The 20858-nt window shown below is 41.0% G+C and overlaps 3 protein-coding genes, 1 long non-coding RNA gene and 1 pseudogene across 5 annotated transcripts; all 5 read right to left on the reverse strand.

The window, feature by feature from the left end:
* Positions 1–267: 267 nt before the first annotated feature.
* LOC146975089 (uncharacterized) lies at positions 268–2492 on the reverse strand. The gene is made up of 7 exons (XM_085796935.1): positions 2320–2492; positions 1851–1919; positions 1512–1601; positions 1173–1388; positions 921–1084; positions 688–791; positions 268–611 (listed from the first exon to the last, which is right to left on the reverse strand). Exons 1-7 carry the CDS (start codon positions 2381–2383, stop codon positions 488–490), a joined length of 831 nt encoding a protein of 276 aa, XP_085653061.1. The 5' UTR covers positions 2384–2492; the 3' UTR covers positions 268–487.
* Positions 2493–3847: 1355 nt separating this feature from the next.
* On the reverse strand, positions 3848–5871 carry LOC146975090 (uncharacterized). Its single transcript, XM_085798805.1, has 7 exons — positions 5710–5871; positions 5241–5309; positions 4904–4993; positions 4568–4780; positions 4316–4479; positions 4082–4185; positions 3848–4005 (listed from the first exon to the last, which is right to left on the reverse strand). The coding sequence occupies exons 1-7, from the start codon at positions 5771–5773 to the stop codon at positions 3882–3884; spliced, it is 828 nt and encodes a 275-aa protein (XP_085654931.1). The 5' UTR covers positions 5774–5871; the 3' UTR covers positions 3848–3881.
* Positions 5872–6610: 739 nt separating this feature from the next.
* On the reverse strand, positions 6611–7893 carry LOC146975091 (CD209 antigen-like protein C; annotated as a pseudogene). The gene is made up of 5 exons (XR_015037654.1): positions 7889–7893; positions 7332–7613; positions 7080–7243; positions 6845–6948; positions 6611–6768 (listed from the first exon to the last, which is right to left on the reverse strand). The product of XR_015037654.1 is annotated as a CD209 antigen-like protein C (transcript).
* Positions 7894–8032: 139 nt separating this feature from the next.
* On the reverse strand, positions 8033–10923 carry LOC146975092 (uncharacterized). Its single transcript, XR_015037649.1, has 3 exons — positions 10806–10923; positions 9314–9388; positions 8033–8153 (listed from the first exon to the last, which is right to left on the reverse strand). It is a non-coding gene; the product is annotated as an uncharacterized LOC146975092 (long non-coding RNA).
* Positions 10924–18327: 7404 nt separating this feature from the next.
* LOC146975093 (odorant receptor 131-2-like) lies at positions 18328–19410 on the reverse strand. The gene has a single exon (XM_085796936.1). It carries the CDS (start codon positions 19288–19290, stop codon positions 18328–18330), a length of 963 nt encoding a protein of 320 aa, XP_085653062.1. The 5' UTR covers positions 19291–19410.
* Positions 19411–20858: the final 1448 nt, after the last annotated feature.

Genomic DNA, 20858 nt, shown 5'->3' on the forward strand with positions numbered 1-20858 from the left:
AGAACCAACTTTGTGTGGCAGCATTTTATTCACAGTCATAAACAACTAAACATGAATGTTTCCACTTCACTGTCACCTACACATCAAGTTATTCTTTCCATCACAAGACTAAAACCTGGGAGCACAGCCCAGTAACGTTGAGTAGAGAGGTACTACAGCTCCCTCTGGTGGCCAATCAGCACCAACCACCTCAAATGTTGCACACAGCAAACAGCAAACTGAGCAGTATCACTGGTCCCTTCCATCAAGCTGCTAATATACAACAAAGTAGAAGAAAAGCTCATTCAGAGTCATTGATGATCAACAGTTTACTGCCCTCTGAGCTCACTCACTGTGTTTTCCTCAATGCTGCTGTCAGCACTCACACTCACTGCACATATATCATCTAATATCTCCTATTTTACATCTATCAACAAGTTGATATTATCTAACATGTGACTGATGTTGACAGATGATCCAGTGACCTTCTCAACTTCAACTTCACTGTTCAAACAAATAAAGCTGCCTGTTCACAGATCCACTGGTTCTTGTCACTACAGTTCACTGATCTCCATCCTTGGTTTTTGAATAAAATTGCACAGTAACCTTCCACAGCAGGTTCTGTCCATAAGCTGAGGGAGAAACATGATGGTTAGATGAAGGCTGATAGATTTTATTATTCAAATTGTTCAGAAATGTGTCTCTTACCCTTTGTTCAGATCACTTCCATCGGCCCACTTCCACTTTCCATTTTCAACTCTCAGACCAATCCAGAATCCACTGGATGGAAAACTGGCATCATTGACATTTGTCTGAGGACAATAGAGACACAGATGTCAGAGATATTTAAATACACCAGAACACTGTGATACAGACTCTGTGTTCCAGACCTATAGAAAATACTTTTAAGTATTCTAAGATGTTTTTAATATTCTCATTACCTTCTCTGTTTCATCAGCTATAACGACCAGATCTGAACCACGTCTTCTGCAGACTTCTTGAGCTTCTGTCCAGTTTTTCTGTCCTGGAGGTGTAGCGTCATTAAATACACAACAACTGGACTCCGTCTGTAACAAGCCCCTCTGACAAGGTCGACACTGTCTTCCTGTAACAACAGAGACAAACTAATTAACAACATAATTGTATAGTGATTGTATTGTATTTGGTCAGTAATTAAAGGGATCTGAACATACTGTTATTTTTTTTAGGACAGTATGCATCGATGCTCCACTGAGCTCGAGTGACATTGGACTGAATCCACTCTGTCTTCTTGTCCTGTATTTGTTGTGTTAAGTTGTTGCTTTGTGTCTCTAGCTCCATGTTTTCTGTTTTCAGCCCCTGGATCTCTGTAGTCAGCTGATGGATCTCTGTAGTCAGCTTGGTGTTGTTTTCAGAGATGACAGAAGTAACTAGAGTCAAAAACACAGGAAGTAGAGGAGAGCTGTCACTGTTGTGTAGCATGACAGAGAATCATTGTATCAGAGCTTTAACAGAGACGTGGACATGTTGCTCACAGCTGAGTTTCTACTCACAGTAGATATCAAGGGCCAAGATCACAGAGAGGATCACCCAGCTCACTGCTATTGTTGGAACAGACTGAGTTAAGGAGCGAGGCTTCTCATCTGACACAACAAGAAGAATTCAGCTGAAATAAGCTGTGAGCTTCAAAACAGTCAAAGGTTCAGTTAGAGGATTTTAACACTGAGAAAAGAAACATCCTTCTTTTGAAATGCTGAATATACAGGGACTGTAAACCTTCACATTTTCAAATTTAAGCATCATCATGTTTATTTATCATTTTAATAACAGTTAAAAGCACAAGTGTGTAGGTCATGTTAATTATTGTGAAGTAAACTACGTCAGTAACAAACCTAAGATGGCGGGCAGGTTGTTGTCAGTGCTCACTGCTGCATTAACATAGTCGACTTCCTCACATTCCTCTGAAACAGTTCAGATCAAACACCAGTGTTGAAACATCTGCAGTAAATGAGCTCTTATTGTCAGTGTTACCCCAACAGAGTGGTCAAAGTCTGATGAGCTGAAAATCAATTTAAAACTCTTCAGATGCATTTGCAGCCAGTGTGTTGTCATGTATCAGAAGAATCACATGATAATAGAAAGATGGAGCGCTCTCAGAACAAACACACATTTACATACATCAATATATAACATGAACACAGTCAAAGTCAGTAGCTACGTACTGTAGTGTGGTGTTGAAATTAGCGAGCTACAGAGTTTAGAGGACGACACTTGTGAAACTAGTGAAAACAATCAAACGAGATGCTGCAGCAGAAAAGATGAGAAGCTGGTAAAGTTGGATTCTGTTAGAAAGCATCTTACCTGCAGATGAAGAAACATTTGGGTTTTGGAAAGTGACAGTTGGCTGCTGAGTGTTTCTCTTCATCCTGAACACAGCATCAAGTTCACCAGTGACTTTCTATGAAGACTGAAAGACGAGTATAAAAGTCTACAGATTATAACCCTCCCAGAGAAGTCAGTGGGTTTGAGGTCAGTTCAGACATGACTATTTGTTTGTTCAGCAGATTGTGTAAAGTTGTGAAGTTCAGACGTTCTCACGCTGCTGCAGTTCCTCTTTTACCAATCTGGTATTTTATAAAGTCAAAACTTGATAAGTAAATTTAACTGTGTACAAATAAATATGTCCACTCAGACAGAGCAGCTGCTGATGAGCTCTTTCCTAACCAAGTGTCTTCATTAAACATTAAAGGGATAGTTCACCCAAAATTCAAATTTCACTCATTATCTACTCACTCTCATGTCGACTAAGGGCTGGGAGAAGTTTCAGAGTCCTCCGTGCCTTGTCTGAGTTACAGGGGGGTCCGCGCAGCAGTATTTGTCCATATAATGATTGTGAATGGTGCTCAATTTTCTTCGTCCAAAAAGACACACCAAAAAACATCCAAATACCTCCATGCTGCTCGTCTGTAATGTCCCTCTTGTATTGAAGCCCCGACATGAGAAATTGTTCTGAAAAAAATTAAATAAGTCTATATTTTAAGCTTGTTTGTAGCTCCCATGTGTCTCAGTCCACTGCTCTTCCTGTGTCAGTGCAAATCACGCGATTTGTACTGACCGGCGGAACAATTTCTCATGTCGGGGCTTCATTACAAGAGGGACAGTACAGACAAGCAGTATGGAGGTATTTGGATGTTTTTTGGTGTGTCTTTTTGGACGAAGAAAAGTAAGCATCATTCACAACCATTATATGGACAAGCACGGACCCCCCGTAACTCTGAGAAGGCACGGAGGACTATGAAAATTCTCCCAGCCCTTAGTCGACATGAGGGTGAGTAGATAATGAGTGAAATTTGCATTTTGGGTGAACTATCCCTTTAATATTTTCAACATAATTCAAGTTTCCAAGCAGCAATTTGCAAGAACAAGTCAGAACCAACATTGTGTGGCAGCATTTTATTCACAGTCATAAACAACAAAACATGAATGTTTCCACTTCACTGTCACCTACACATCAAGTTATTCTTTACATCACAAGACAAAAACCTGGGAGCACAGCCCAGTAACATTGAGTGGAGAGGTACTACAGCTCCCTCTGGTGGCCAATCAGCACCAACCACCTCAAATGTTGCACACAGCAAACAGCAAACTGAGCAGTATCACTGGTCCCTTCCATCAAGCTGCTAATATACAAATGAGAAGCACAGCATCTCTAACAAAGTAGAAGAAAAGCTCATTCAGAGTCATTGACGATCAACAGTTTACTGCCCTCTGAGCTCACTCACTGTGTTTTCCTCAATGCTGCTGTCAGCACTCACACTCACTGCACATATATCATCTAATATCTCCTATTTTACATCTATCAACAAGTTGATATTCAGATCCATTGACAGATCCAGTGACCTTCTCAACTTCAACTTCACTGTTCAAACAGATAAAGCTGCCTGTTCACAGATCCACTGGTTTCTCTCACTACAGTTCACTGATCTCCATTCTTGGTTTTTGAATAAAATTGCACAGCGACCTTCATCAGCAGGTTCTGTCCATAAGCTGAGGGAGAAACATGATGGTTAGATGAAGGCTGATAGATTTTAATATTCAAATTGTTCAGAAATGTGTCTCTTACCCTTCAGTCAGATCACTTCCATCGACCCACTTCCACTTTCCATCTTCAACTCTCAGACCAATCCAGAATCCACTGGATCCAAAACTGGCTTCATTGACATTTGTCTGAGGACAATGGAGACACAGATGTCAGAGATATTTAAATACACCAAGAACACTGTGATACAGACTCTGTGTTCCAGACCTATAGAAAATAATTTTAATTATTCTAAGATGTTTTTAATATTCTCATTACCTTCTCTGTTTCATCAGCTATAACGACCAGATGTGAACCACGTTCTCTGCAGACTTCTTGAGCTTCTGTCCAGTTTTTCTGATCTGCAGGTTGAGCGTCATTAAATACATAACAACTGGACTCCTTCTGTTCCCAGGCCTTCTGACAAGGTTGACACTGTCTTCCTGTAACAACAGAGACAAACTAATTAACAACATAATTGTATAGTGATTGTATTGTATTTGGTCAGTAATTAAAGGGATCTGAACATACTGTTATTTTCTTTACAGTAGGCATTGATGCTCCACTGAGCTCGACTGACGTTGGACTGAATCCACTCTGTCTCCTTGTCCTGTATTTGTTGTATTAAGTTGTTGCTCTGTGTCTCCAGCTCCTTGTTTTTTGTTTTCAGCCCCTGGATCTCTGTAGTCAGCTGATGGATCTCTGTAGTCAGCTTGGTGTTGTTTTCAGAGATGACAGAAGTAACTAGAGTCAAAAACACAGGAAGTAGAGGAGAGCTGTCACTGTTGTGTAGCATGACAGAGAATCATGTATCAGAGCTTTAACAGAGACGTGGACATGTTTACTCACAGCTGAGTTTCTACTCACAGTAGATATCAAGGGCCAAGATCACAGAGAGGATCACCCAGCTCACTGCTATTGTTGGAACAGACTGAGTTAAGGAGCGAGGCTTCTCATCTGACACAACAAGAAGAATTCAGCTGAAATAATGTGAGCTTCAAAACAGTCAAAGGTTCAGTTAGAGGATTTTAACACTGAGAAAAGAAACATCCTTCTTTTGAAATGCTGAATATACAGGGACTGTAAACCTTCACATTTTCAAATTCAAGCATCATCATGTTTATTTATCATTTTAATCACTGTTAAAAACACAAGTGTGTAGGTTATGTTAATTATTGTGAAGTAAACTACGTCAGTAACAAACCTAAGATGGCGGGCCGGTTGTTGTCAGTGCTCACTGCTGCGTTAACATAGTCGACTTCCTCACATTCCTCTGAAACAGTTCAGATCAAACACCAGTGTTGAAACATCTGCAGTAAATGAGCTCTTATTGTCAGTGTTACTCCAACAGAGTGGTCAAAGTCTGATGAGCTGAAAATCAATTTAAAACTGTTCAGATGCATTTGCAGCCAGTGTGTTGTCATGTATCAGAAGAATCACATGATAATAGAAAGATGGAGCGCTCTCAGAACAAACACACATTTACATACATCAATATATAACATGAAAACAGTCAAAGTCAGTAGCTACGTACTGTAGTGTGCTGTTGAAATTAGCGAGCTACAGAGTTTAGAGGACGACACTTGTGAAACTAGTGAAAACAATCAAACGAGATGCTGCAGCAGAAAAGATGAGAAGTTGGTAAAGTTGGATTCTGTTAGAAAGCATCTTACCTGCAGATGAAGAAACATTTGGGTTTTGGAAAGTGACAGTTGGCTGCTGAGTGTTTCTCTTCATCCTGAACACAGCATCAAGTTCACCAGTGACTTTCTATGAAGACTGAAAGACGAGTATAAAAGTCTACAGATTATAACCCTCCCAGAGAAGTCAGTGGGTTTGAGGTCAGTTCAGACATGACTATTTGATTGTTCAGCAGATTGTGTAAAATTGTGAAGTTCAGACGTTCTCACGCTGCTGCAGTTCCTCTTTTACCAATCTGGTATTTTATAAAGTCAAAACTTGATAAGTAAATTTAACTGGGTAAAAATAAATATGTGCACTCAGTCAGACTGAGCAGCAGCTGATGAGCTCTTTTATAACAAAGTGTCGACATTAAACATTAATGTTGTCGACATAATTAAAGTTTCCAAGGAGCAATTTGCAAGAACAAGTCAGAACCAACATTGTGTGGCAGCATTTTATTCACAGTCATAAACAACAAAACATGAATGTTTCCACTTCACTGTCACCTACACATCAAGTTATTCTTTACATCACAAGACAAAAACCTGGGAGCACAGCCCAGTAACGTTGAGTGGAGAGGTTCTACAGCTCCCTCTGGTGGCCAATCAGCACTAACCACCTCAAATGTTGCACACAGCAAACAGCAAACTGAGCAGTATCACTGGTCCCTTCCATCAAGCTGCTAATATACAAATGAGAAGCACAGCATCTCTAACAAAGTAGAAGAAAAGCTCATTCAGAGTCATTGATGATCAACAGTTTACTGCCCTCTGAGCTCACTCACTGTGTTTTCCTCAATGCTGCTGTCAGCACTCACACTCACTGCACATATATCATCTAATATCTCCTAGTTTACATCTATCAACAAGTTGATATTCAGATACATTAACAGATCCAGTGACCTTTTCAACTTCAACTTCACTGATCAAACAGATAAAGCTGCCTGTTCACAGATCCACTGGTTCTTGTCACTACAGTTCACTGATCTCCATCCTTGGTTATTGAATAAAATTGCACAGTGACCTTCATCAGCAGGTTCTGTCCATAAGCTGAGGGAGAAACATGATGGTTAGATGAAAGCTGATAGATTTTAATATTCAAATTGTTCAGAAATGTGTCTCTTACTCTTCGTTCAGATCACTTCCATCGACCCACTTCCACTTTCCATCTTCAACTCTCAGACCAATCCAGAATCCACTGGATCCAAAACTGGCATCATTGACATTTGTCTGAGGACAATGGAGACACAGATGTCAGAGAAATTTAAATACACCAAGAACACTGTGATACAGACTCTGTGTTCCAGGCCTATAGAAAATAATTTTAAGTTATTCTAAGATGTTTTTAATATTCTCATTACCTTCTCTGTTCTATCAGCTATAACGACCAGATGTGAACCTTGTCCTCTGCAGACTTCTTGAGCTTCTGTCCAGTTTTTCTGTCCTGGAGGTGGAGCGTCATTAAATACATAACAGCTGGACTCCTTCTGTAACCAGCCATTCTGACAAGGTCGACACTGTCTTCCTGTAACAACAGAGACAAACTAATAAACAACATAATTGTATAGTGATTGTATTACATTTGGTCAGTAATTAAAGGGATCTGAACATACTGTTATTTTCTTTACAGTAGGCATTGATGCTCCACTGAGCTCGACTGACGTTGGACTGAATCCACTCTGTCTTCTCATCCTGTATTTGTTGTATTAAGTTGTTGCTCTGTGTCTTCAGCTCCATGTTTTCTGTTTCCAGCCCCTGGATCTCTGTAGTCAGGTTCTGGTTCTCTGTAGTCAGGTTTGTGACCTTGATCCCTGAGAGATCAAAGGCTTCTGTTAGATTTTCAAACCTGATTGTGAGATTATTTAAGTTTTCGTATCAAGTTTTGGTTTGCTGAACTGAGTCTGTTTATGTGTTCTGTCAGATTGTGATTTTGATCCTGTAGAGCAGTTTGGTTAACTAACTGCAAAGGAAAATTGCAATTTTAGCATTTGTTTTGCTTGTCAGTGATTGGTTCCTCCTGAAGATGTAATTCTCTGACTTTACCGAAACTTTATATTACTGAAAACAGTGGGTAATACAATTTTTCTTATTTCGCCTTCAATATTTTCAACCCCTCCAATGCAGAATACATATTAAATTGGTAAAGAAGATGTATTAATAAGTTAATTACTGCATTCAATCGTGAATAGATTGAACAGATGTAGAAAAACAATTACAGACAGAAAGCTAAAAGTGACTGCCAGTGATTACTGGAAATAACCGCCATTCTTCTTCTTCAGTCTAAAGTTGTGCATGAGCTTGTTTCATATACTCACAGGAGATGCAGACTACTATGATGGCTGCTATCAAAATGACACAAACAATGGCCAGAAAAGGAGCCACCAGAAGACAGGGGGGACATCTGGATTTTTCATTCTCGTCTGTGATGAGGCTGGCTGAGAAAGACACAAACAAAAATGTAAGCTGCATGTAAACTGCTTGAGCAGATCATAGTTTTTCCTCTATAGTTCATTCATGGTGAGGACGCAAACTTTCTGTTCTACAGCTTGGTAATTGTCACTGTGTATAGTAATAAGGACAGAACAGCCATCCCCAGTTGTTTGTGTTAATATAAGTCGTAAATAGTTATATCTTCCGACAGCAATCACTTACATACAGTGTTTGGTCTGAAACACAGGTCTGTCAGTCACTCTGCTCTGCTGTAAGCCGAGGAGAAAACTTTCCTTGTATCCTACAACCTTTATCCAATGAGGAGAGAGAGCGGCATAAAGGGGCGGTCCTCTCTGTGTGTGCAGCCGAGGGATGCGCGTGAATGTGGTGACGTAGGGACGAGGGCGGGGACTGCTAACTCCATCGGATGATAGGAAGTTAGCCAAAACGACCGGATCGCTTACTTCTGCTTTAAGTGCCTCTGTTCAGAGATCCTTCATTATAACATATAAAATATGATATTAAAAATATGATATATATCTTGAGCAGTAATCATCCTGAAAATGATGCGAAGCCTGTGGAGCTAGTTCAGGCAGACAACTCAAGCTGTGCCTGCTGATCAGCTGATCAGTCACATGCTCTCCTCATCCAAATAGGGCGGGGGCTATTTAAACCCCCCAGTTTACCTGCTCATCCCTGGCTATGCTGCTGATCTGCTGCTGCTATTTAACTGCTCTGCTGCCTTGCTGCTGCTACATCTCGCTGCTTCCTTGCTGCCCATGAGGTTTTGCAAACCCACCTCCTCCCCAGATCCACCTGTGGGCTCTGTCTCTATGATCCCCAGTGGGGGTCCGCTTCATTCTTCGTGTAATGTCTGGCCAACCAGATCATTCAGGGAATGACTAACTGAGTCAGAGCCTGATGCCAAACCTGCTGCAGCCATGCTCAAAGATACTGTACCTATGCTCTGCTTCAGCTTGCAATGTTTACACTCAATAAATAATTTGTTCTCACGTCAGCGTTGTCTGACTGAACTGCAGTCCTTTTATCAGTAGTAATAATGAAAATGGTTGTAAGTACTAGAAGAAGTAGAGTTACTAAAATGTTCCTCGTTGCAGTAATTCCTCAGTGTTGAGCTCTTGTTGTGCTGTTGTGTTGTGTTTACCATTTGAGTTGGCAGATGGCTCAGATGTTTGACGTCGCTCCTTCACTTTGCTGTACACAGTTTCCTCCTCTTCAGCTGAAAGGTTAAAAAACTGTTAATTAAAGGGCTCTCTGTATTTATTTGAAATCAGCCTTTTTTGACCAGTGTTTTGTCATTTATTTGTACATTCTCCTGTGGTTTGAAGCAGCTGTGGTTGGACTGGAATCGCTGGTGTAGAGGCTACAGTCCTCAACGCAGGCGTCCCCGGTTCGAATCCTGTGTCGGGCAGACCTTTCCTGCATGTCACCCCCCCCCCCCCCCTCTGCCTTCCCCTTTCCTGTCTATCTCTACTGAGTGATATCAAATAAAGGCAAAAACGCCAAAAAAATATATATAAAAAAAAAAAAAAAAATATGCAATACTGTACGAAAATCTAAAAAGCTGAGTTTACTGTTTTTATTTGGAACAGGTTCCAACAATATGATTGATAACTTTAATGCTCTAACGAAGTCATATCAGGTCGGACCCTAATTCCATTATCACAAAAACACAAGACTGAAGGTAAATGGCCATAAACACATTATTGTTGACATATGTAAATTTTGAAATTGGTAAATTATGGATGACATACTGTAGAAGCAAATGTGAAGATCGTCACATTGTTCATAGATCGAACTTGTGTTGTATTTGTACTCAAAAACCTCAGTGTTTAGCACATAATGTTTTTTTGGTGAACTTACCATTTGTTTTGAAAGATTGTTTGAATGTTTTTTTTTTGTTTGTTTTTTACAACTTTTACTCCACTGTACAGTTTCCTCCTGTTCAACTGAAAGGTTCAGGAACAGTGAATTAATGTACAATCCTTAAATGACTACAGCTTTAAAAGGTTGATTTCATTATTTAAATGTAGCTTTTTATTTATGTTTTTGCCTGATGATGATGATGATGATGTTGATGATGATGATGATGATGATGATGATGATTGCATTTGTCACAAAATTTCACTATATATTCTGTGTTGCATTCTCTGGCTCTTGCACGGCATGCAATGATTATCTAAACCCTAAGATGATGAAATCCTCAGTAAGAGGATCACAAATGAAAAAGGAAACACTTTTGCAATTTTTTTTCTAAATGATCATGTCTGAGGTCAGACTGATGTCGACAGTGTTAGTTACATAATTCAACCGAACTGAACAAAAAACTCACGCTTACAGTACACTTCATATTTGGCAGAAGCAGATTAAAACGAAAATGATGAGTTCACACAATAGTAACCAAGGATTAACAGACATACAAATGTATTACAGCTGGCATGCATAAATGTTAACTGTTATAAAAGTTAAACTACATATCAGATTGTGGTTAATAGACAGTGACATTGTGCAGATGTGAATTGTATAAATCTAATTTGTCAATTCATAGTGATCACTTCAGCCTCTATTGTTACCAAAGAAAATATCAGTACAATACAATAATCCGTGTTTGAAAAAAACTACATAAATGGACTTACCTTGAGGTTGGGTTTTGTGTTTGGCTTTGAATACAACTGAAGCGTAGTTGACCTCCTCCTCCGCCATCACCACAGTTGTTCTCTTTAGTCTGATCTGAACAGTAGACTGAGAAGTGCTGCTGTAATAGAACCAACTGTAAAACCTCTGCTCAGCTGAATCTATTACTACACACCTCCAAAATGAGAAACTTCTGCTTTTTGTTTGAGAAATCCATTTGCAATCATGGCTGACTATGAGTGCACCCTTCCCACTATGTACGCTACAGTGCTGTATCATGTTAAGATATTTTTCTAATAAAAGACAACATTACAAACTGTTTTGCTGCCACTAAGGCGACTGTTACCATGGAGTTTGGATGTTTGCTTGGTGCCATATCAGCAAACTAAATTCAAGCATCATAACCAGATTAACTCAACAGTGTGTGCCTGTTATCATCTGCACTTGAACATTTACACACTTTTATTGTGACAACAATATTTTTTGTACTTTTTTGTGCTCAAATAAACGTCTCCATCCAACAAGAAACTAAACCTGTGACAGTTTTATTATTCTCACATCAATCTGACTGTCACATTTGTGGTTTGCCAATGTTTGAAAATGTTCAAAGGAGCTCCAGCAGCACTTGTGATGTGAAAAAACAACTTTATTTGACCAACGCGTTTCGGCTTGTGGCCTTCATCAGGGTGGTTTGCCATGTTTGCAAGTATTTTCTCAGCCAGGCTTCCTCTCAGAGAGTACTTGGTGATGCAGGACGGTGAAATTGCTTTCAGAGCAGCGTGGGACACTAATACAAAGAATAATTTGACAAAAACAAAAAATCCAGACGTCACCCCTGTCTTCTGGTGGCCTCTTGGCCATTTTGATAGCAGCCATCATAGCAGTCATTAACATAGTCAATAGCTTGCAAACCTGCCAGAGAAGTCAGTGGGTTTGAGGTCAGGTTAGCTTTAACCGTGTCTTTATTTAGCAGGTTGTGTTAAGTTGTGAAGTTTTCTCCTTTAATATTTTCAGTTTTCAGTTCCTCTTATGTCAGCTTGGTATGTAATGAAGTCAAAACTTGATCTGTAAAGTGAACATGGTGAAAATAAACTTATGCCACCTGACAAACTGAGCAGCAGCTGATGAGCTCTTTTATAACAAGGTGTAACCCGTGTTAAAAACCAAGCCTATTTTTTAGGCCTTTTCTAGATAATTGCATATCCATAATAATGAGTATATCTCTGCAACCACAAGGTCTATTTGAATACTTTTGGTGTCATGGTAAAGGGATAAGGGAATAAATTTAATGTTCACTTAAATGTTCGCCTAAAAAAAAATCATATTTTTGATGAATGTCCTTTAGAATAATGCTACCTTAGCTCAAACCCTCTATAAAATCATTGTACAACATATGAACATTGTCTCTGCAGTGGTTGATTCTGATTAATTGAAGCAGGACAAAATTATTGAGGTTTTACTACAAAATATTCAGGCGAGCTTTCCAAAATGTCCATTTTTGGCACAGCTTGGAACCACCTGCCACTATAAACCATTGTTCAATCTTTATTTTCACACAATTTGCATAAACTAACTGAAAAAGAATCAACCGGGACTAAATAACAACTCATTTCTAGGCCCTCTGTGTCCCTCTGCGTAAATCTGCACTGGAAGCAGCTTATTTGGCTGCCTGGCTCTATCTCTGCAGCGGATTGGTTGATTCGAGTGATTGACAGCTCATTCGAGCTGTTAGAGCCAATAGAATGAGGCTATACCCACGTTGATGTGATATAGAGTACTAGCAGCCAATCAGAATCAGCAGAATACACGTGCAGGCTGTTGTGTGCGCGCTCGTAAAGGTTCCCCGGCTCCTAAAGCCCGTCCGGACCGATTTAGATGTAACACTGGTCAAAGTTCAACTGGAAATATTGTGGATTTACCAATAAAACAAACTTTTCACGGCAAAACAGCAAAGGTAAGTATCGTTCATAGACTGTAAAAAAAACCAGGCATCGTTCCAATCTTTGTAGCCGGCTCTTTCATATGAGTGGTAGCTGATGTGTTTTGCATAATGTACAGTAGTATACGAGCCAGAAATGTGGCGACTGGTCCACACAGAGGTGCTTCATGAAGTTTGATGTTTAGTTGGTTATTTGAGTAGTGCTTGGGCTGTGTTTGGGTCATATAAACATGGTTTTTACACGTTGTGGGCCAGCTTCTGCTGTTTAATTTGACATATAATATGACTATATTCGTTAATAATTAGTGCAGTGGTGGCTCTGTGATTGTTCTGCATGTCTTAAAGTCCCCCATATTGGGGACCCTGTTTTTTAGCAGGTTGTTCAGTCACAGTCAGCCAAGCAGTCAGTCAAGTTCACCAGTGACTTTCTATGAAGACCAAAAGACAAGTATAAAAGAATGCAGTCTACAGATTATAACTGTCCAGAGAAGTCAGTGGGTTTGAAGTCAGGTTAGCTGTGACTGTTTGTCTTTATTTAGCAGATTGTGTTGAGTTCAGACGAGAAGTGTTCTCCTTTACGATATTTAGATACACTGCTGCAGTTCCTCTTTTACCAACTTGGTCTTTAATAAAGTCAAAACTTGATCTGTAAAGGGAACATGGTAAAAAAAAAAAAAAACATATGCAAACTGACAAACTTTGCAGCAGCTGATGAGCTCTTTCCTAACAAAGTGTCTTCATTAAACATTAATATTTTCGACATGATTCAAGTTTCCAAGAAAGAATTTGCTAGAACAAGTCAGAACCAACATTGTGTGGCAGCATTTTATTCACAGTCATAAACAACTAAACATGAATGTTTCCACTTCACTGTCACCTACACATCAAGTTATTCTTTCCATCACAAGACAAAAACCTGGGAGCACAGCCCAGTAACATTGAGTGGAGAGGTACTACAGCTCCCTCTGGTGGCCAATCAGCACCAACCACCTCAAATGTTGCACACAGCAAACAGCAAACTGAGCAGTATCACTGGTCCCTTCCATCAAGCTGCTAATATACAAATGAGAAGCACAGCATCTCTAACAAAGTAGAAGAAAAGCTCATTCAGAGTCATTGATGATCAACAGTTTACTGCCCTCTGAGCTCACTCACTGTGTTTTCCTCAATGCTGCTGTCAGCACTCACACTCACTGCACATATATCATCTAATATCTCCTATTTTACATCTATCAACAAGTTGATATTATCTAACATGTGACTGATGTTGACAGATGATCCAGTGACCTTCTCAACTTCAACTTCACTGTTCAAACAGATAAAGCTGCCTGTTCACAGATCCACTGGTTTCTCTCACTACATCTCACTGATCTCCATCCTTGGTTTTTGAATAAAATTGCACAGCGACCTTCATCAGCAGGTTCTGTCCATAAGCTGAGGGAGAAACATGATGGTTAGATGAAGGCTGATAGATTTTAATATTCAAATTGTTCAGAAATGTGTCTCTTACTGTTTGTTCAGATCACTTCCATCGACCCACTTCCACTTTCCATCTTCAACTCTCAGACCAATCCAGAAGTCATTTGCAGTTTTATTGCAAAAACAAAACTCCCGACGTTACAGTATGTTCTTAGTTATAGCCTGTAAAATGTTCCTGTCATGTACAGTACTTGTTCGCAGTATGTTATTACTGATAGCTGGTTCCCCCGGACTCTCCTCTTTAGAATAAAACTCACCCCTTCTTCTCCGGGACTTTCAATGACCTGTGAATCACAGATGTTTTATACAGTAGTCATGCTGGATCCAGGCGCCAAAAAACCTGTAGTTTTTCCACGTAACTCCTCTCTTTGCCTGCTCTCTCCCGGTTCCCCGATCGCCTGCTCGTTCGCCATGTGAACTTCTAAATCTGCTCCAGCAGAGATTCCGGGTGTTTAATAACCAAGACCGAGAACCCCCTCTTCGCCATGTCCCCGGTCGCCTCCTCCGCGGATCCGTACAGCACCGTCCCCTCCGGGTAGAACACTCTTAACCGGGCCGGGAACGGATTATGAAATCTGATTTTCTTCTCCTTCAGTACTGATTTTGCTAAGGCATATTCCTTTCGCTTTTTCAACACATCAGGCATGTAGTCATGATCCAGATTAACACTTCTTCCTCGAAGTTGAAATCCCAGCTTTTGCCAGGCCCGCTTCAGTAACTCCTCTTTCATCCTGTAGCTTGACAATTTAGCCACAATGGACCTCGGTGGAGCTCCCAGTGGCGGCTTCGGTGTCAGTGTGTGGTGAGCTCTCTCCACTCGCAGCTCAAAGGAGCCCTGGAGCCCCAGACCCTCCCGCAGCAAACGCTCGACATAACCCACCATCAATGGAGAGTCGTCCTCCGCTCCCTCTTCCTGGATTCTGACATTCTCTCTTCTGGAGCAACCCTCCAGATCCGTCAGCTTTGCATCCAGGTGTATCTGCAGTTTCAGCAGCTCCGTAACCGCTTCTTCCGTCCCTTGTATCCAAGTTTCGGCCATGTTGATATTCTTTTCTGCCTCCTCTATTCTAGTGTTAATTTTGTTTATTTCTTCACGGATCTCTTTCAGCTGCTGACTGTTGTTCTTCCTAAACTCCCTTAGTTCTTTCAGTATAAGGCCCAGACCTGCTTCTTCCATCTGCTCCTGGCCGTGGTCCAAGTCCGTATCCTCCATTTCGTTGCCAGCCTGGAGCTCCTGGCTAACTTCGTCTCTCTCAATTAACTCCGACTGCATGAACTTTTTCGGTTGATATTTAGGCATTCTTGAAACCCACAGTCCTAAATTCAACTATACTCATGTCTTTTAAACTTATTCAGGTTGATGTGGGCAATTTTTAGTTTGAAATGTCGGGAGCAACTTTCCTATGCTGCCATCGCCTAGCTCGTCAAACGGGAAGTCGTCAGTCGTGGATTTACTAATTTTGGCTCTGAACCCTGTCATCTTGTCGAGTGTGGATTGGCGACGCTGCCTGCTCGAACCAGGAGCGTTGTCTGTGCTGCTCGCTGCAACATGTTTAGCACTGAGGTGGGAGTGGAAGCTGGAAATACTCCGGTGATAGGCAAATTCTTTTTTGCACAATTTGCACTCAGCCTTTATCTAGGCTACCATCCGGTAGGTTTTTAAAACTAAAATTTCCGCTCACTGAACCCTGCAACGATTTCTCATCAGCTTCCATTTTTTCGCGTGTTGTGCCCTGTGCATTAGTATTACGGGTATGCCGGGAACTCGTGCAATGAGCAACGTTCCGTGCCGTTGGGAGTGCAAAAATAAATTGCGATTAAATGTGTTCATTTTTTGTTGTGTTATTTTTCTGTGATTAATGAACTCATTGAGTGCCGTGCTCCTTTCCAAAGTTTTAGTCAAGTGTACCTGCAATTTAGACTTTTTTTTTTTTTTTTTAAAGGTGTACAGAAATGGCCGTTTGTCCTGTTTGTCGCGCCGAGTTGTCACGAGCTGCAACACGAGTTTACCCGAGTAAGGAAAACGAATTTGATTGGTCGTTATCGAGCGGGCGGGATATTCAAAGCTTGGGGCGAGACCGAGCTCCGTGTGTGTGTGCGTGTCTCAGACGTTTGAATGACGGATTACGGATCCAATATCAGTGGCTGGTGAATCGTGTACAGGCTGACGTATAATTCGTGCGCCTGCATTATCCAATGCAAAAAAAAAAAACACACTTTCATCCTGGATTTACTCAAAAATAGAATTTTGCACAAAGTTTGGCCTTCATCGTCTGATAGATGAGTTATTACACTAATTTTATGACCCAGAGTGGGCTTAAATTCAATTTTCTTTTCTGTACACCTTTAAGCATATTTTTTGGCTTTTCATGCCTTTATTAGATAGGACAGTTCAGAGTGTGACAGGAAATGGGAGGCAGAGAGGGGGGGGACGACACGCAGGATAGGGCCGTCCGAAGCGGGACTCGAACCGGGGCCACCCGCGGCGAGGACTATTGGCCCCTACACATGGGGTGCTCTACCAACTGAGCTAAACACCGCCCCAAGACGATTTTTGATGATTTTTGTAGAGCCACAGCGTATTCTATATTATTGCCTCCAACACATACTGTGGCTCATTTGAAAGGTGGAACTTTCTGCTTCAAATGGCCACAAACCGTTTGTTTCTACGTGCCTCCGTTCCTGAGAAAACTCAGGAACATGGCTGGTTTTCACCAAAATCCCTGCTTTTTTTTCTAGAAAAGGAGATACAGCGTCTTTTAAAGGTGCTCTGTTTGTGCCTGTGACAATGACATTTTACCGTGGGAGGACACGGTGTTGCTCGAGATGAAGACCGGGCGGGACTGTCAGCTGAGCTGCTGGAGCCTCGCAGCGGCTGTGCTTCATCCGCATGCATAACTCGGTCTGCAAACACTTCCAGATCGTGAGCTGTCATGAGTTTTTGATCGTCATCTATTTCAGTTCTGCTCGTCGTAGAGTCCCCAAATTTACACATAAGGTGTTTAAAGTGTCTATTTTCATAATAAAAAAAGCAAAAAACATAAAATTACGTTATTGGCACTCAACGCATGGGAACGAAAAACGTAAAATTACGTGGTTGGCACTCAATGAGTTAATCATAATTAACGCGATAAAGTCCCAACCCTATTTATTATATAAGCCAAAAATGAACAGGAACAGTGTAATACTGTGAATAAGAACCAAAAACACGATGTATAAAATCATATAATATTGACCGAAATCATTTTATTTTCCTTCATCATCAAACCACAAAACTGTATTTTATAAAATGAAAAAGGAAACAATGCATTCACTGTGTGTGGCCTTGCCACTGACAGTGGAATTAAAGGGGGGTCATGACACCTTATAGGATAAAATGTATATTCTCTCTCTGTTGTTGCCATCTCTGAGACACATCTATACCGGGATGTGCAAGACCAGAGCCACCAGGATCATCCATCTCATGCCTGCAACTGTTCCAGCTGCTGAGATCGAGAAAACGGTTCAGGAGTATGATGGCCGAAACTGAGAGACTCGGGAGGAGCTTCTTACCACAGGCCATGAGACTCCTGAACCACGACTCAACTTAGATTTTATTTTATTACATCATTTACATCATATTAGTTTTATTTTACTCATATGTATCTTATTTATTCTATTTATAAGATAGATGGATAGATAGATATATACTTTATTAATCCGAGTAGGGAAATTCAGGTGTCTCTCGCTCATCCAGACAATTAAAAACAATTAAAATGCAGACCAGTACATACAATAATGGGACAATAACATAAAATAAAATTAATAAATAAACACAAATGAGGCAGTACAGTATACTACACTACAAGTGGAACTATAGAATAAAATCACAGTGCATGTGCATGATAAGAACTATATAAAAGATAAAAGACTGGATGAAGACTGGATAATAGCAACTAATAAGGCCAGTTTAGGGGCAACCAGGAGACATTTTACTACATGTTACTCTGTGACTTCTTTATGTGACAAATAAAGTCATCTTGTATCGTGTATCTTGTTATGAATGTTCAATACATTCTGACATGAGCAGAGGACAACTTGAGTTGAATGAAATTTTTTTTTTTTTTTTACGGTGAGACCTTAGCCTTCCCTGAGACAACTGAGAGTTTCAAACAACAGCATACATGGCCCAAGAGGACAGGCCTGATGGTCTGATCTCTGAGCCCATAGATTAAAGCACTCAGACATCTGGGAAGTATGATAATAAACACATAAAAAACATTAAGGATGCGGATGAGTACTGTCCTGGTGACAGTTTTTGAGATAACCATGATCAATGAGTTGTGCATGGTTGAAAGGAGAATGAGGCCCAGCTGCACCAGATGCAGCAGCAGTGTTTTCCGAGCCTTTCTGACTGAAGCTTTGTCTGTAGAGGCTGACCTGGCTGCTACCACCACACCAATATAGGAGGAAGTGATCACTAAAGTAGCTGTAATAAACACAATACAAGTGTAGGCTTTGTCATAATTAACAGATGTTGGCTCTAGAAACATGACAAGTGTTCCACAAAAAGTTTTCATCTGCAGGCTCTCCAGCTCCTCAAATGGAAAATTTAACAGTAAAATAACTCGAATGAGAACATTTAGTGAACAAAAGGCCCAAACCACAATGATGGCCACTCCTGTGTTTTTGATGGTGATGATGGTTGCATGCCTCAGTGGGTAACACACAGCTACATATCTCTCCAGAGACATCACCACCAGTGTTAGAGGAGAGACATTATTTGTGAGATTAGTGATCATGACCAGAAGACCGCACACAGGATACGTCAACATTATTCTAAATATAGACAGTAAATACAGGAACTGGCTCAATGCCATCTGCACAGTGTCGGCAAAAAGCAGATTATAGAGAAGAATATAACGGGAGGTCACACGAAACACCAATTTACTCCTTAGTGTGAACAACATGGTCACATTAATGATGAAGAAAATATAGCTGGGTACTGTAGTCAGAGTGGAAAGCATCACTCTCTCCAGTAACCCGAGTCCAAAGGTTATGTTGGCCTGAGACTGAGTTGCATTGGACATCTCAGAAAAGCATTTAAGACATGAGAACAATTAACCTGTTGATGTAACTGGAACAAAAAAGCACAACGACTTTCTTCCTCTACCTCTGATGAAAACACATCTAGATGTCTTCTAAATACAGATTCCTTTTAGGTCATTATCTAAGATACCAGATCATACACAAACATTTTCCCTGTGCACATTAATAGCAGGTTAGTCAGTGTTTCACTTAATGTGAGGAGTGACCATCTGCAGGATTTACCCACCCTCACATTCTGTATATCGTCATCTGTGTCACACTAAGATCATGTGACAGTGTGACATGTGACAATGATTAACGGTTTTGGAATAGATGATGTTATTCCTCTGCTATTACTTCTAGAGAGATAGTAGTCCCGCTCGCCCCTCCTTTAGAGAAGAGGGTGGCTTGTTCCGGCCAATCAGAGGCTAATCGCAGCAACACACCAAGGAAAAGTAACAGTAACAAACAGTATTACGCTGTAGGAAAACAGAGTGCAACATCAATTTTAAAAGTATTTGTAAATGAAACAGAATATAGCACCTGGTAAACAGTATTGCACCAGGTGTTATAATATTGCACAGCAGTATGGAAAAGTGAAAGTGCAGGGGGTGACAGGTGTTGTCCATGACTGACATTAGTTAAAGGTGTACAGAAAAGAAAACTGAATTTGAGCCCACTCTGGATCATAAAATTAATGTGATAACTCATCTTTCAGACGATGTAGGCCAAACTTTGTGCAAAATTCTATTTTTGAGTAAATCCGGGCTGAAACTGTGTATTTTTTTTTTCGCATTGGATAATGCAGGCGCACGGATTATACGTCAGCCTGTACACGATTCACCAGCCACTGATATTGGATCCGTCATCTGTCATTCAAACGTCTGAGACACGCACACACACACGGAGCTCGGGCTCGCCCCAAGCTTTGAATATCCCGCCCGCTCGATAACGGGGACAGCTCTCCATTCCGACACCCCTCCACTTCGACACCCCGCTGTTCCGAAATAGCCCCACTTCGAAACACCGCTACTCCGACACCCCCTCCTCCCCCCCGCAGCTGTCCAAGGTGCTGAACCGCGTGACGTTGTTTACATTCTGCTTTGTGGCTTGTCTGTGAAACGTGCGCTGCTCAGGGACTGGGCAGATCTGTCCCACTTGCTTTCTCCCCGACTCCGTTGTTGGAGATCTCCCACACAGTAATAGAAATACACTTTTTTTCTTTTTCTCCCCCCCTGCTCCGCTCGAGCGCGGCTGAAGCCGGCTTGAGCTCACAGGGGCGCGAGGCTGCTGCAGCCGCCGCTCGCACTGACAGCTGACTGAGGGAGATGCTTTGGTTGGGCTTAGGCAATGAAGAAAGGAGTTGGTTAAGTTTAGTAAAAAAGACCAGGTAGAGGCTAGACAGGCTAGAAGCATAATGAACGTTATATGTCATTAATATGAAGTATTTGCTTGTTTTGCAGTTAATTATGCACATGATCCGTTTGACCCCAAAAAGGAAAAAAGGATCAATGCGCACTGCGCGCTGGGGGTTTCCCCCAATAGCCTTTTCGGAGTAGCGGGGTCTTTA

This window comes from Trachurus japonicus, chromosome 14 (assembly GCF_045865225.1).
Source record: "Trachurus japonicus isolate A0001 chromosome 14, Traja_1.0".
NCBI lineage: Eukaryota > Metazoa > Chordata > Actinopteri > Carangiformes > Carangidae > Trachurus > Trachurus japonicus.

Excerpts from the sequence above, each read along its gene's own strand:
- LOC146975089 (XM_085796935.1), bottom strand. The coding sequence starts at position 2,383 with ATGAAGAGAAACACTCAGCAGCCAACTGTCACTTTCCAAAACCCAAAT. Across the intron at positions 1,389-1,511 it reads CTTGGCCCTTGATATCTACT|TTACTTCTGTCATCTCTGAA; the intron begins GTGAGTAGAAAC and ends TTTTGACTCTAG. Across the intron at positions 1,085-1,172 it reads CTGTCCTAAAAAAAATAACA|GAAGACAGTGTCGACCTTGT; the intron begins GTATGTTCAGAT and ends CTGTTGTTACAG.
- LOC146975090 (XM_085798805.1), bottom strand. The coding sequence starts at position 5,773 with ATGAAGAGAAACACTCAGCAGCCAACTGTCACTTTCCAAAACCCAAAT. Across the intron at positions 5,310-5,709 it reads AAATGTTTCTTCATCTGCAG|AGGAATGTGAGGAAGTCGAC; the intron begins GTAAGATGCTTT and ends GAACTGTTTCAG. Across the intron at positions 4,480-4,567 it reads CTACTGTAAAGAAAATAACA|GAAGACAGTGTCAACCTTGT; the intron begins GTATGTTCAGAT and ends CTGTTGTTACAG.
- LOC146975093 (XM_085796936.1), bottom strand. The coding sequence starts at position 19,290 with ATGTCCAATGCAACTCAGTCTCAGGCCAACATAACCTTTGGACTCGGG.